Raw genomic sequence first — 15,412 nt, 5'->3', positions numbered from 1 at the left:
TCATTCTATGTCAGCTGGTCTTTAAAACCTCCTTCTGCAAACCTCACCTTGCTCACATCAACCACCTAGTGCTACTGCCAGTTTTATACACCACGGGCAGCAGCAGCCTGCAGTAGGGCTCAGCAGAAGTCGGGCTTTTCAGTGCTGTGGAAAATTCTGAAGTAAGGGAGAATTGCATTCTGTTTCAGGAAAAGAAGTGGTATTTTGTGACAAAAAAGAAGAAAACAGAAATTCCTCTGAAATACTGCAGGTTTCAGTTCTGGCTGAGACGGCGTGCGCTTCCAGCGATCTCTGGCATCCAGAGCTGAACAGGGGGCTTGGCGGTGCAGGGTCCTGACCCCTGTTAGGGCAGAGTTACACAAGAACTGAAACGAAGCTCAGGAGCAGTTCATAAAGTCTACTTGCTTCATTTCACATGGCTGTGACAGCACGGTGGTTTGGCTACATCTTCTGAGAAAAAGAAGCCACCAAAGAGCCCCAGGCCCAAGTGCTTTGCATTGCACGCGTCCTTCATGCTCGGCTGCCTCCTGCCCAGCGAAGGAGCAGCCTCTGCAGGCACACTGTGTGGTTTTGCAAATGCATGCTCGGTCCCATGGGCACCATGCAGCCTCCAAAGTGCCCACTGGAAGCTGGAGGTGAAGGTTTGCTTTTGCACTGGAGTCAGCTCGGCTTCTGGAGAAGAGGTGCAGACAAGTACGGAGGTACCGCTGGTCGCTTGGGGTGGTGGCTAAGCTACGTAGCAAAATCCAAGAGCTTCACCTCTGAGTCTTAACATCTTTGCAGGGGAACCTGAAAGCCTTGTGCTCCCTGGGGCTGGGACACCGTGGGGCTGCTCCTTTGCACAGGCAGGGGGTAGGTGGGATCAGACTTCCCAGCTCACAAACCTGATTTACCTTGAGAGATGCAACAGTGGCTGTTCAACACGGTTTGAGCATAATATCACTAAAGAAGAAGAATATGCCTCTGCCAAGTGAACTGAACAGGACAGATGGCCTGAGTGACTGGAGCTACCTTGGAGTTGACGTAGTGCAACCTAGGAGCTAGGGAGCAGTTTCGGGGAAGACCATGCCAACCCTTGTGGCATGAAGTATTGTCTGCCCCCGCTGTACTTACCGCAAGATCTCGTCAAAGGACAGATGGCCGGAGATGTTATGAAATGTCTCAGGAACTGGAATATTAAGATTTTTGTCTTGGTTCACCCATGCTTCATACACAGAGCTCCCGATGTTGCGTCCTGCTGTGGAATGTGGGTTGCATCTGACTTTTTGCTAAAGAACAGCTTATCTGGGTGGATTTGCTGCTGCTGGCCACCTGCTTGCTCATACTTTGGCACTGAAATATGTGCAGGCAAACTGCATGGCATGGCAGATGGAAATGTGCAGATGTCTTCTGCAAAGCGCTGTGGCTGCACCAGGGTAAAGAACTTTGAGCTGCATCTTATAATGGCAGTGAATCTTCAATATAAGGAAGAGAGCAAAATGCTGGAGAAAAAGATCTGGGAGTGTGAAAGCAAGCCAGGTCTAACAGGATCTTAAGAACTGCTGGGCTCAGACTGAGCGTTTCAGCCAGCTGTATTTCAGCCCAAAACTTTGAAAGGAACAGCTGTGCTCACAGGGGCAGCCAAGGGTAAGGATTTCTTCTCTGAAAAGCCTATTAAGAGGAAAGCATGCACTGACTCTCTCTGCCGGGAGGTGAGTCACACTGGGCTGCACGGACCAAGCACAGCCCAGTGCCACCTGAACTGCAGTCGCCACAGGATCAGCTCGAGAAGCCATCGCTTCCACAGTCATTCTTAAGAACTGGGGAAAAATATTTTGGGAGATGGGTTCCCCTCTTCAGATGAAGCTTTTGCAAATGCACCTTGCTCGGGCTGTGCCTGTGGCCTGCAAGCAGACATGCCACACCAGGAGGAAGTGCTCTGGTTTGTGGAAGTAGCGGCTAAAACAGCACAAGAGTGTTTTTGGTTGCAGTTGATTTTTTCTGGTGCAAGTTATTAATTGCCTCGTTGCTAACATGAACAGTGCTCAGAATGTAAATGTGGGTGGGGTTTTTTCATTAAATGTGATTTATTTTGCTTTAGCTCATCAGCGTATCCAATAGAGAGTTGGGAAACAGCGTCTGTGCTCTGGAAACATCCTTGCACAAGGAAATTTCTCCAGCTCCGTCTTTCTTCTGTAGAAAACTTTATTTTGACTATGGAAAGCTTTACTTTCCCAAGTTTTGTTTTTCCAGGGTCTGATTGAGCCTTGGGCTCTTCCCCACCATCATTTGAGATGCCTTCAGATTATCAACCCAACTAAGCCTCAGGCCATTCCTCTCTCCCATTCTCCCTTGCAATCAGGTTGTTTTAAAAGCTGTTATGCACCTGACCACCCAGCATTTCTCTCTTTTCTTTGACTCCAAATTTAACCCGGAGAACATCTTCAGCTTTCGATACTCTCCAGAAAAGGTCGGCCACTGGGAGCAACGAGAATTTTTTGCTGCATACGATCTGCAAGACTCAAAGGAAATGAACGGTCAGTGGTGGGCAGAGTGGTTTCTCTTCTTCCTTCTTTTATTGTTTCATCTGTTTTTCTAGCATCACCCTCTTCACCAGCTGGACCACGGAGTGGTGATTTTGTGGGCCCAGTAACTCGGTAAGGGGTGGCAGCAGAGAGGGAAGGAGAGCTGCAGCGAGACGCACTCAGATACCCTATACCATGGCAGTGGTAGCACTTCAGGTCTGCAGCCTCAAGAGGTCTGTGCTGAAGGTTGCCTCATTCAAGCCACTGTCAGACCGCAGAGCAGATGCCGCCCTGAGAAAAATCAGGGACAACACAGCAGTCAACAAAGTTAACCTGGTGACAAGCAAACGTGGTGCCGTGACTTGCCTGACGGTGAGCCACCTTCTCCCTCTGGGCACAGGAGGCTGTCTTAGTCTTCACAAGAGCTGCAGTGTGTCCGCTCAAGAGAGCAGCTAGCAATTCCGGCTGGCAGAAGCGGGGCTGTCGTATAGCTAGTGGAGAGGGGGATACAGTGATGCTTCATTCATTGACCTGGCTGTAGCCCTTCATTCTTCAGTCTTGCTTCTTCTTCTGCAAGAAAAGGCTCCCCATTGCTCCCTGGGGTGGGTGCTGCACTGGGGAGAACGTGCAGCAAGGGCTCCCAGCCTGGTCGGGGCCATCCATTGGGAGCAGCGGAGGCACACCGCAGCCACCCACTGGGGTCTGGGCCTCAGGGAGCCACCCGGGGTTGGGGTACATGGTAGCCAAGGCCAGCAGGTACCAGTGGGGTGAATAACGCAAACTCACATCCTGTGCGGTGTTAGAAAGCATAAGGGATGTGATGAAGGGAAAGCAAAACAAAGCTGGTTAGAAAGTGCTAAGGAGACAGCAGCGACAAACAGTTATGTTGTTTGCTTCCTTACGCTATGCCCAGCCTTTCATTTTGTGCGAACGTGGTACAGTGGGCATGTTTTTCTCTCTTTCTCTTCTTACTCCCTTTGGCTAAAGCCTTGCAAGTCTTCTGGACTTCAGCATCAGAATGACTTCACCAGTGAAAACAGCCCAATACGAGTGAGCCTGTTTCACAGTCATTAAAAACAGAGATCGGCTGCACTGCCAGGGACAAGGACAGCCTCCACAACAAAGCCACGCTCCTTGCAGTGAAGTTGCTCAGCCCTCTCTCCAGAAAAGGCTCCTTCCACTGCTGAGGCTGCCCCTCACCCTCCCTCCCCAAGCCACGTCCCCGGGCTGCAGGTGGGTGCGTTGCTCTGAGCCCAGCCTTGGGATAGGGCATACCTCGTACCTGATGGTCACACCAGTGGCTGCCAGTGTAGTTTCCCTCTGTTTCAGCATCATTCCTGCAGCAACGGGCCCAGCAGCAACACTGGTAATCACACCCAAGGTGTGGTACACAAATTCTTTAGCCATATGGCTTATAATCTTGAAAGAAAAATTTAAGTTGCATTTGTATAGCTTAAATACACCTGTAGCAATGGAATTCTATAGAAGAATACAATCCTGTTCTTCAAGCTGTCCCTGAGCCATAAAAATGACTTCATGAACTTTATGCAGAGTCATGAGTTTTGCTAAGCTTTAGAGGGAAGACATGCAATTATTTCTCCCAAAAGTGCAATGTGCTCCTTTGCCTTGATCATCATCTTTATTTTGTGACTGTAAGAATGTGTGAGAGAATAGAGTCAGCTTCTTTGCACACATTTTACTTAACAGACTTCCTACACAGCATCAAGCTTGCTAATTAAATATATGATGTAGCGTCTGGCGAGTGCTCTTAAGGACAGCCCCATCTTGCAGCATATCGCCGGGAGGATACGTGTACATCTACACATAGAGAGACAAGTCATGTGTGTGTGTGTGTGTGGCAACATTTTGTTGGCAGCAGAAACCTGCAGATATGCTCTGCTTTAGTAATAAAAATAAGAAGTGGATTTGCTTAGTTTCAACTGCCAACAAACCCAGCTACTAAGAACCAAAGTGATGCTCTTTTCATGGCCAAATAACGGAGCATTTATATTCTCTGTGGAGCAGATGGGAAAGTGATACGTCATGTCACCGCTGTCTGGCCTGCGAGAAATGCACTAGCTGTTTGGTGCCTGGTAGGAGTGTTGCTATTAAGACAAATCAGAATTACACGTCAGACACAGAGATCGATGCAATCTCTTTGTTTGTAAAAAATACACTTAAAGTCTTGCTTGTCTACATTGTAGAAACAAACTGACAATTCCCCCACTGAGAAAACCCCAGAAAGCTCCAGTTTGCTGCTTCCCCCCAGACAGTTATTACCAGAAGGACTATTTCTTCTCACCCCCAGAGCGCTCACTTGCTCATCCTGTCCTTGCATGAACTACCAGGAAAACCATGGCCAAACTCTGCCCGGCTGCAAGCATGGAGCGATGCCCTCCTTTGCACCATCCAGCTAAATTAAGGGGCTGGATTGCTCTTTCCCCTTGCCCTTGGGGAGCATAGGAATACCCAGAGCTGCAACCACACTGGCTCAAAGCCTGTTGCGGGCAACCACAGGCTGAATGCCAACCACCTCTGCTTCCATGCAAGCCTCTTTGGCCAAGGTTGCTCCTGCTTGAGCGCTCTGCTGGACAGCTGCTGCCCAGCCGCTGGCACCGCATGCTTTCCAACCAGCCTTAGCGCCAATAAAACTTACCGATGAAATAGGCATGAGGTCATGGTTTCATCATCATGCACCATGGTCCTGCAGACCATATGCCTTCACCCCAGTGCCCCGGCAGGGTGGCGGGAGAGGGGCTGCTGCAGTGCCCCAGGAGGCACCTGCTGAATGCCAGCACGTCCTGTTGATAGCATGTAACCTGCAGCGACATTTTCGTTCCCCGCTGTCCCTTCTGTCCAGAGGTGTGGTTTGGGATGGAAGTAAAGGTAGCAGCCAGTTCAAAAGCAGAGTGTAAATGCCAGATTTTTTTCCCAAAAAAACCTCTGGAACAGAGGAAGCTACAGTGAAACTGATAAAGGGCCCAGAGGGTGTGTTTGCAGCTCTTAGGAAAGGAGAAGCTGGAGAGGGAGAGAAGAGAACATCCTAACCTCTTCCTCATTGTAAAAACAGACTTGGCTGCTAATTTTACCCCCATGGTGACTCTGGATGAGGGGGAAGGCTGCTGCTTCAGCAGTGCTGTGGCAGCACTTCTGAAAAATATCATTCTTTGCATGGCCAAGCACAAGCATTAATTCTGTGTGTCTACATAGATACCATAAGCTGATCCTGCCTTGACTGTAGTGGTACTTAGTATGTAAACTTGAACTCATGTATGTTTCAGGCATGGGGTCCAGACTCTTAATGTGAGATGTTTCTTCCCCCCTAGACTGGGGTTATCACAGGGCTGTTGGCCAGGGCTGGGAGGCAGAGCTCAGGGGGAACAGGGGACCACCAAGGAGCTGGGCTGACCGCATGTGTTGTACCTGCCTTGTGAAACCTATGGGGCATGGGTGGAACCACTGGTCTCAGAAAATGACCCCAACTCAAGAGCAGGTTTTGTTTTAAAAATAGGGTAAGAGGTTTCATGAGGAGCTGGGCTTCTTGGGGTTCTCTAAAACTCAATTGGGCAAAGGAAGTCCTACTGATTTTTCACCTTACCCACATCCTGAAATAGTTTGTTACCATGTGCAAAACTCCTCCAAATGTAGACAAATTTTGTTTCACTCACCAATGCAGACCAATTGTCCAGAGTGCATTTGCGCTTTGGGCCAAGTCTACATCCCAGTCATGACTTCCAGGACTTTGCTGTCCACCTCCTACGGGTGACTTCAAGAGTGTGCTCTGAGACTGATACCAGTCATAGTTAGGGTAGGGGAAATATTATTTAATGTATTTTAACTTCCTTTAAATATGAAAGGGTGCTCCATAAACCTGATTGATTGAAAAAATAAGATCCCTTCCTGCCATAAAAGTCCCATCTGGGATTTTTTTTCCTATCCCAAATTGGAACAAAAGGTTGGTTAAGGAAGCAGCTACCATATAAATTCCAGTTTAGGAGTAGAGAAATTGATTTTCTGATTAGACCTTTGCTGCCTGGGTAGCTAAAGAGTAAGCTGTCCTGCAAAGCCAGCTGATTATTTTTATTCATTTTTCCTCAGCTGGAAAACAAGCTGTGAAGCCCAGTGGCTCCAGCAGGAGTTTGAATAAAGTGAGTCAAAAATGCTCCCAAGGTAGCTCCCATCAGTGGTAGGGGGCTTCTTTGAGAGCCTCTCTACTAAATTCCCCTTACGTAATGAGACTGGACCTTTCCAATTCAGACGAGCTTAACCTCAGTTTGTCTGTGTAAATGCCAGGAATCTTCTTAAAGGGAGCTGTCTCAGCTGCCTCTGCCTGGGGAGGAGGCTGGTGTAACACTTGGTGAGGGGCGATGTGGGTCCTCTGACCAGGAGTGAAATAAATGTTGAATGCCTTGCTGAGTGCTTCTCACAAGGGCAAGGATTACTTTAAACTGTAGAATGTGTTCTTCCTCTGTTCCTGTTTGTCTTGACAACAGAAATTAAGGTAATTTCCATCTTTCAGCCAACTTCTGCTCTCACTTGAACCATTATGTGTATATACTGAAAACTGTAGCATGATTTCTATTTCACGTGTGATGCTAACATGTTCTTAGTCTGTTGATTCAATCATCACATCCATTTTTTGTCTCCTTTGCCCATGTCTTAACTGAAAATCCATGCACAGCGTTTCTTATTTATAGAGTAGAAAGAGGGAAGATAAAATACAACGGAGAAAAAATACAGGTGTTGATCCCAGGAGTTTTATACCGAATCTCAAGCAAGAAGGAAAAGATCCAAGAGCTTCAGGTTCCCACAAGGTGCTCCTTACTATCACTGACCTGACGGAGGACTTCCCAGCTGGTACAAACATAATATCAAAGCACATACTTAGTCCTGAGCAGCCATCCAGGAGGTCTGATGCTTTGCAGGCTGGAGCCTCCATCTCTATATGCAGCCTGCACCAGGCGACATGGCACAGCATGCTGCATCGTATAGATCGGTTATAATCAAGCATGCAGTGCAAAGCTACGTTTACCCTGAGAATGATGAGCCGCCTCTGAGGGCATGGCAGTAGCGAGGTCCTCCATTGAGGTCTCACCTGCACTGGGAGCACAGCGTGGAGGTACCATGCACCAGGCAGCCTGCAGTCAGTGTGAACAACGATGGTGCAACACCTGCAGCGCCTGACCCCGCAGCAAACAGGAGAGGAGGAGCCAGATCGCATGATTTCAGATTCTGCAGCGGACAGGAGGCAAGGAGGAAAGCTGAGGACACCATTCTGGGAAAGGTGCAATAGCTGGGGAGACGATGTGACCTGATGACGACAAGGCACCTGGGAGTTGGTGGGTGCTTGGAAACGGAGGAGTTGAATGTGGTGGTGGATGCTGCAGTGCGCCTTGGCCTCCCCTGGGCTCCCTGAATGCCGAGGTGTATCTCCTGGTGGGTGGGTAGTCCTGCCCTGGGGCTGGCTGGCACTGGGCTGCCAGCCCTGGAGGAGAGCATAAGTGGTGAAGACAGTGGTCAGCACTGTCATCTCATCCATGGAGAAACTTCACTCTTTGCAAAGAGGCTCCTCTTCTCCCTTAGGACAGCTGCTAGGGAGGAGTCATACCTCCAACCTGAGCTGAAACGGGACGCGATGATGGCCAAGACCTCCATCTAACCCATGTATTGCTGAAGTGTCATCTGTGCTGTCAAGCAAAACCAGAGAGGATGACAGCCTCGGCAGGGACTTACCTTGCATGCCTGAAGATGGCAGCGTGGTACAGACTGAGGGCCACAAGCACAACTTCCAGTTAGGACTGTGCCTCTGGTGATGAACGTGCCAGGGCCACTTGCTGTCCTAGTACTGAATCCCACACATTCCTTGCCTCCAAAACTGGGTGACCACATCCCAGTGGATAGATGGTCCCTGGCCTGTGCTGCCTGTGCCAAGCCCTGGCTGACCTGAGCCACCTACGAGCGGGGATGGCATTAAATGCTGGCAGCCAGCAGCGCTCCCTGGCATGCTTTCCTGGTGTAGACATAATCCGCCTGTCCTCCAAAAGCAGCATGTCTTTCCCTGGCTATAGCAGGCAGATTCTGCTTTTGCTGATCCAAAAAGGAAAACGTCACCAGCACAATTTTGGCCTGAGTCGTGGCGTTTCCTTCTTGTGACTGGACTTCCAAGGAGATCAGTGACAGGTCTCTCACTGGCATCAGTCAAATCAGGATCCAAACACAGTGCTGCAGGTAAGCCTTCATCTGGGATAATGTTAATTTAGATTTTGAACTGTTGGTTGGAGCCATTACTGATTTTTCTATACCTATTTTTTAGCTTAATTTCATAAAGACATGAGGCTACGGTGACCATGCTAGCCTTGTATGTTCACCTGATGATTGTATGTCATCTTCCAAGTCCCAGTAATTTTTGACACTGTTTGGCCAATTTCAACCATCCAGTTGGGGTTAAAATCCTACCTGCAGACAAGCAGACAGGCAGAGGGCAGCAGCCCCCAGAAAAGGGTGTGATGTGAGCTCTGTTCCTGTCGCACCCCTGAGAATCAGCAGGCCACAGCGATGCACAGAATGCCCAACATGCGGATGCTTCCATCACAGCTTGGAGATTTGTAGATGTCAACCAACTGTCGTGGTTTAACCCCAGCCAGCAACTAAGCACCACGTAGCCGCTCGGTCACTCCCCCCCGGTGGGATGGGGGAGAGAATCGGAAGAGTAAGAGTGAGAAAACTCATGGGTTGAGATAAAGACAGTTTAATGGGTACAGCAAAAGCCACACGCACAAGCAAAGCAAAGCAAGGAATTCATTCCCTACTTCCCATGGGCAGGCAGGTGTTCAGCCATCCTCAGGAAAGCAGGGCTCCATCACGCGTTAACGGTTACTTGGGAAGACAAACGCCGTCACGCCCAATGTCCCCCCCTTCCTTCTTCTTCCCCCAGCTTATATACTGAGCATGATGCCATACGGTATGGCATAGCCCTTGGGCCAGTCTGGGTCAGCTGTCCTGGCTGTGCCCCCTCCCAGCTTCTTATGCACCTGGCAGAGCACGAGAAGCTGAAAAGTCCTTGACCAGTGTAAACTCTGCTCAACAAGAACCAAAACATCAGTGTGTTATCAACATTATTCTCATCCTAAATCCAAAACACAGCGCTCTACCAGCTACTAAGAAGAAAACTAACTCTATCCCAGCTGAAACCAGGACACCAATCTCCAGACAAAAATCTGTAAGAAAAACAGCTTCTTCTATTCTTAGTGCTTACACCTGTTGATACTGGTACTGCTCAGCTTTTTAAGTTTCTGCAGTGCTGAACCTCGGTGACAAAGAATCAAATATACGGTGAAGTGTTTAGGAATTTGACACCACTCCAGAAAACTTAAAAAATAGTAGCAGATTTGAAAGTCTTGGCACCTGGGATACTTACGTTAAAAAACAATGCACCCTCAACCTTCACGTAGTAGAAGCTTAATAATTAGCAGTTGTCACCGACCATATTGGTTTAGAAACATCTTAGTTTCTGACTTCTTACATATTTAAGATCTTGATGTTGCTTTCAGGGTAAATCTTTAGTATCTACCTGTTCATGTTCTAGTCATAAGAGGAAATGACTCCTTTCTCTCCCCAAAACAGGATAAATAAGGTAGTTTCACTGCTGCTTTTTGTCTCTTAAAACAGAAGCCTCCACAGTGGGAATTTAGTTATTGGGCTGATTTTCACCAAAATTTTGGTTTGACTGTTGTGGTTCTTCAAAGTAGCTGCTGGAGAACAGAGCGAGGTTTGCGCAGACAAATGGATGAAGATTATTATCTACCTGATTCAGATTATAATTACTCATACGGATACTTTTCTAATGAAAGCAATGTCTGTGAAATGGGCGACTATTTTATATTTTACACCCATCTCACTACTGTCCTCTACACTCTGACATTTTTGCTCAGTCTGCTAGGAAACGCTCTAGTGTTATGGATCCTATTCAAATACGAAAACCTTACATCTCTAACGAACGTCTTCATCATGAATCTCTGTGTCTCTGATTTAGTCTTCTCCTGCATGCTGCCTTTCTGGGCAGTGGACCAGACCTTTGGGTGGATTTTTGGTGAGTTCCTTTGCAAAGCGGTGAATGCTTTTTTCTCCATAGGCTACTACAGCGGTGTTTTCTTTTTGACTCTCATGACTATACTGCGGTACTTGTCCGTAGTGAACCCCCTTTCAACTTTGAGATCCCAGACACAGTGCTGTGGTTTTCTGGTGAGCTTGGCTGTTTGGACTGGTAGTATATTAATTGTGGTACCTGAGGTGATTCACACCACAGTGCAAGAAAACTTGGAAGGGGGCAAGACCTGCGATTATGATGACTGGAAATGGAAAAAGGTGGACATTTATCTGAGAAATGTACTCTTCCTGCTTTCCTTTGCGGTTATCGTATTCTGTTACTTCAAGATACTGATAATCCTGCTCGGAGCTAGATCTCGCAGAAAGCACAGAACTGTGAAACTCATCCTTATTATTGTGGTGGCTTTTTTCCTCAGCTGGGCACCTTATAACATCCTCAGCTTTCTGATTACTTTTCCATCACCCACCTGTCAGTATGAAAAAGACTCCAACCTTGCCTTTCACATCAGCCGTAAAATTGCTTTCTCCCACTGCTGCCTCAACCCCGTGCTCTATGTATTTGTTGGAGTCAAGTTCAAGAGGCATTTGTTACGTTTATGCAGTCAGTATTTATCCTGTGGCAATGGTCAAGTCTCGAGTCCCAGGACCTGCTCTCAAGACAAATTCCACTATGAAGATGCGTCCATCTACTGAAGCGAGACCTAACTATTAGCACTAATCCTGGATGAACTTTCAGATTTTAAAAGCCATGGATAATCTCTAATTCTTAGAGGCACTTCCCTGAGAAAGACACACAAATTTACTCTTTGCAAACATGCTGTGTATGGAAAGTAATTAATAAAAAAATGTATTTGCAGTGGGATGGAGAGCTGAGAATGCTGAGAAATTACTTCATTGGCCTGTAAGTCTTATCTTCATGATTTTTTGTGCAGTGAGATGGATTTTCTTTCATTTATAGTTTATTTTAAAAGCAAAAAAAAAAAAATTTGCTTTTTCCTTTGGGAGCTAAAACATCAGGTTTTAACATAAATGGTGTTGCATGTTGCTTTCTTGCCTGACTTAGAATACTTGGATTATGTATAGCAATGGACACATACATATTTCTGTAGCTTTTAACACTTTACAGTGTTTATCAGTGCTGAACTCATTGGTTCTCTCTTTTGGGGGCTCTCAGGATTAACTGGCCTGACAATTGCCACAAGACCTCAGAGACTCTGAAGTTCTTAGTGCATATGTTCTTTTATCTGTTGGTAGATAAATATATATAAAACCAGCTTAGTGTAAAAGTAGTCTTTTGAGTCTGAAATGGGAAGTTTGAGAGAACCCTAGAAGGAACACAAGCTGTTAAGCAGATACTGCACTAGGATATTAGTTTTCCTCTTGTTACTGCTCCTGCCACAGGCACCTACCAATCTCTGAATATCCCTTCAGGCGGTTGCAGTGGATTGGCAGCCCATCTCCCGAGCAGCACGGGAGCATATTTGCCTCTAAATGCTCTCTCCCTCCTTTTCTCCCTTTGCCACAGTGCTGAGAAGAATTAAACTTTTGAAAAAGGTTATAGAGCAAGAACAAATGGCTTTTTTAATAACAGGATAGAAATAGCTTGCTTTATTTGTAAAATTAATGTTTGGCCCTTTTTTTTTTTTTTTAAGGAAGCCAGAGCAGCAGGTTTTAGCCTATATACTTGGATGCTTGCTGCTTCACAACTTTTTAAAAACTGCTTCACAGACATGTCTAAATCTCTCTTAAAACCTGATCATCAAACCAGCCATGTGTTTGTTTTTGATGTACTTCATGTCTGTCTAAATACCAGATATGCTCGTATCTCTGAGGTGTGCGAGCATCTGGTCTAACCAGCTGCCTGGCCACAAGCAAATCTTTCGTTTCATGCATGCATCTCATCTCCATGGGCAGGTGGGAACTAAAGTGCAAATATTTGCATGACCCTAGCTTTGGAAATGTTGATAAGAGGGCTAATTGTGTTATGTGCAGGAGTGTTTTTACATGACCACTAAAACATGATTTCCCAACTAAAAGCAAGTTGAGGGAATTCAGTTCAACAGCACACATTTTTGCAACAAAACCATTCACATTCTGATGACACCAATCAAATCTTGTGGCGCTTTTTCTCACGGAAACCAATATTCTTCTTCATGATAGCTCGGTGGGTTTTTTCCCTCAGGCAGTGTAACATGTAGTGCATGCTCCAGAGTAGCTGAATGACAAAGCCTCTGGAAACCAGAATGTTTCATTTCCTAGCATTTGTATAGAAAGCCAAGGTAGCTTTGCAGTGGCACCAAGCAATGCTTTGGCAATGGTTCTAAGCAACAATTTGGCTTTTTGGGCAGCCATCTTAAAATGTCTCTGTGTTGTTTCTGCATGATTTCATCTGATCTCTAAAGATCATCTGGAGCAGATACCAGATTCTTCTCAGCTGCTGTATAGTTTATAAAGAGCAGAAATTCAGACACACCCATAGTACAATATGCTATTTCTGATTGTATCCAGAAGCAAGAATACCTGGGGAAAAGCATAAGAATGGGGCAAACATATATGACACATATCCAAATAGTCTTCCTAGGGCTTGCCCATAGTTTCTAGTTTGTGCTTCAGTTTAGCTGCCAGAACAAAGTGATCATACCTTGTCCCTTATCATCAGATGCGCCTTTCTGAACAAGTCAGTCCTGGTATCCCATTACTACAGTTATTGCCTAAAAATTAAAAAATTAAAAAGGTTACTCATTAATCCCACAGGGGAACTCACTTGTGTTCAGACAAGCCACAGAAAGGTAGAAGTTGTCATTTGTCTGGTTGTGGTGGAGACCAGCCTTTGGCTCTTGTCTCCTGATAAGAGATGTTTGAAATGGATGTGGTTGTTTCTATGCACTTCAAGAGACTTCGAACTGGGGACTCAATACCATCAATTATGAAGAGACAACCTACTGAAGGACAAATGAGTCCAAATTCTTCTTCTTCTGTTCTGGTAAGCCAGGGCCACTTCACAGGCACCACCAAAGCTCTACAAGAGGAAAACGCTGTGACAATGAGTAAAAGAAGGTCTCATGCACCTACATCATTTCAACAAACTGTCATTCAACTCATTGTCCGAGAGCTACACTACCCTGAAATCTTTACTGTCAATGCATTTTACATTTATCTAAAAAAAGTCAAGAAGTATAACAGAAGCATGAGAGATTGAAATGATCCTGCTCTCCTCAGTTTTTAACAAGTTATTTAAATCTGGTTTTAGCTTGAGCATATTTTGTTACAGTATATCTGAGCATGTAAAGGGAATGCTTAATATTATCCAATTGTACTGCTGCCTACCATAACCAAAGTAACTCAGCATGTGGATATTTCCCCTCCTGACACAATGAAGTGGTACTAATAAACATTCAGAAATTCAGTGGAATACTACACTGTGGTTATTGTTCTCCGCCTTTGATAAACACCTATTAAAGTTAAGGTATTTTCAATTGATGAAGTAATTGTGAATTTTCATAGATTAATTTAGCTTGGAAGAGACTTCTGGAGGTCATCCACTCCTCCACCCTGCTCACAGCAGTTCTGTCTTCCCAGTTAGACAAGGTTGCTCGGACCTTGTCTGGTCAAGCTTTGAAAATCCCCAAGAACAGGGACTGTATAACTCCTCTGGGCCCCTGTTCCAATCCTTAACAACTCTCATAGTGGATTTTTTTCCTTCTACATGAAAAAAATTTCTTTTGCTGCAACCTGGTGATGTTGCCTCTTCCTTGCCTTCTCTATGTCCTCACATTACATAATGGAAAAGAGGTGTCAGATCTCCCTTAAGCCTTGTTTTTTCCTGGGGCTAAACAAGCCCCAGCCAGTCTAGTCTCCTCATGTATCATGTTCTCCAACTCCCTAAGCATCTTGGTGGTCCTCCACTGGGCGCACTTCAGTGAGTCAATCTCTCTCTCGTATTGGGGGTCCCAAAACTGGATATGCTACTGCAGATGTGACCACGTGAACATCAGGTAGAGGGGAATAAAGGTTTCCCTCAATCTGAGGGCAACGCAGGCCCATACACAGTTAGTCTTCACTGCTGCAAGGGCACATGACTGAGTTGCGTTCAACTTGTTGTCCACTTGAACCTCCAGATCTTTTCCAGCAAAGCTGACCTCTAGCCAGGTGGCCCCAAGCCCATGCTCTTGCAGAGGTTTAGACCATCCCAGGTGCAGGACTTAGCATTTGCCATTGCTGAACTTCCAGGGCTCCTGTCAGCTCGTTCTTGAAGCTTGCTGACATCTCCTTGCATGGCAGCCCTACAACTCAGTGTGTATCAGCTGCTCCCTCTTATTTGGTTTCATCCATGAACTGGCTGAAGGTGCACCCTGTCCCATCATCCAGGTTGTTAATGAAGACGTGAAAGAGTATCAGCCTCAGTACTGACCCCCAAAGCATGCCGCTCATAACCAGCCACTGATTAAGACTTCAAACCATTGACCACTACCCTTTGAGCCTGATGGTCCAGCCAGTTTTTCATCCACTTTGTAGTCCACTCATTCAGACTGTATCTCCCCAGTCTGGCTACGAGGACGCTGTGGGGGACTTTGTCAAAAGCCTTGCAGAAGTCAAGGTAAATGACATGCACAGCTTCCCCTTATCCCCAGAGCCAGCCATTTCATTGTAGAAGACAGATAAGTTAGTCAGGCACTATTTTTTCTTGGTAAATCTGTGCTGGCTGTTCCCAAACATTTTTGTCCTGCCTCTGTCTGGTAATGGCTTCCACCATCTTCCAGGGCACAAGGGTGAGACTGACCAGCCTATAGTTCCCTGGATGG

At 46.3% G+C, this 15,412-nt stretch overlaps 1 protein-coding gene across 1 annotated transcript; it reads left to right on the top strand.

The window, feature by feature from the left end:
• Positions 1–10,286: 10,286 nt before the first annotated feature.
• XCR1 (X-C motif chemokine receptor 1) lies at positions 10,287–11,303 on the top strand (the record flags this gene model as incomplete). The annotated part of the gene is made up of 1 exon (XM_082311453.1): positions 10,287–11,303. The coding sequence occupies one exon, from the start codon at positions 10,287–10,289 to the stop codon at positions 11,301–11,303; it is 1,017 nt and encodes a 338-aa protein (XP_082167579.1).
• Between the last annotated feature and the right edge of the window lie 4,109 nt (positions 11,304–15,412).

Source organism: Platalea leucorodia (assembly GCF_965183815.1).
Source record: "Platalea leucorodia genome assembly, chromosome: 1".
NCBI lineage: Eukaryota > Metazoa > Chordata > Aves > Pelecaniformes > Threskiornithidae > Platalea > Platalea leucorodia.
This window is presented reverse-complemented; position numbering and strand designations above follow the sequence as displayed.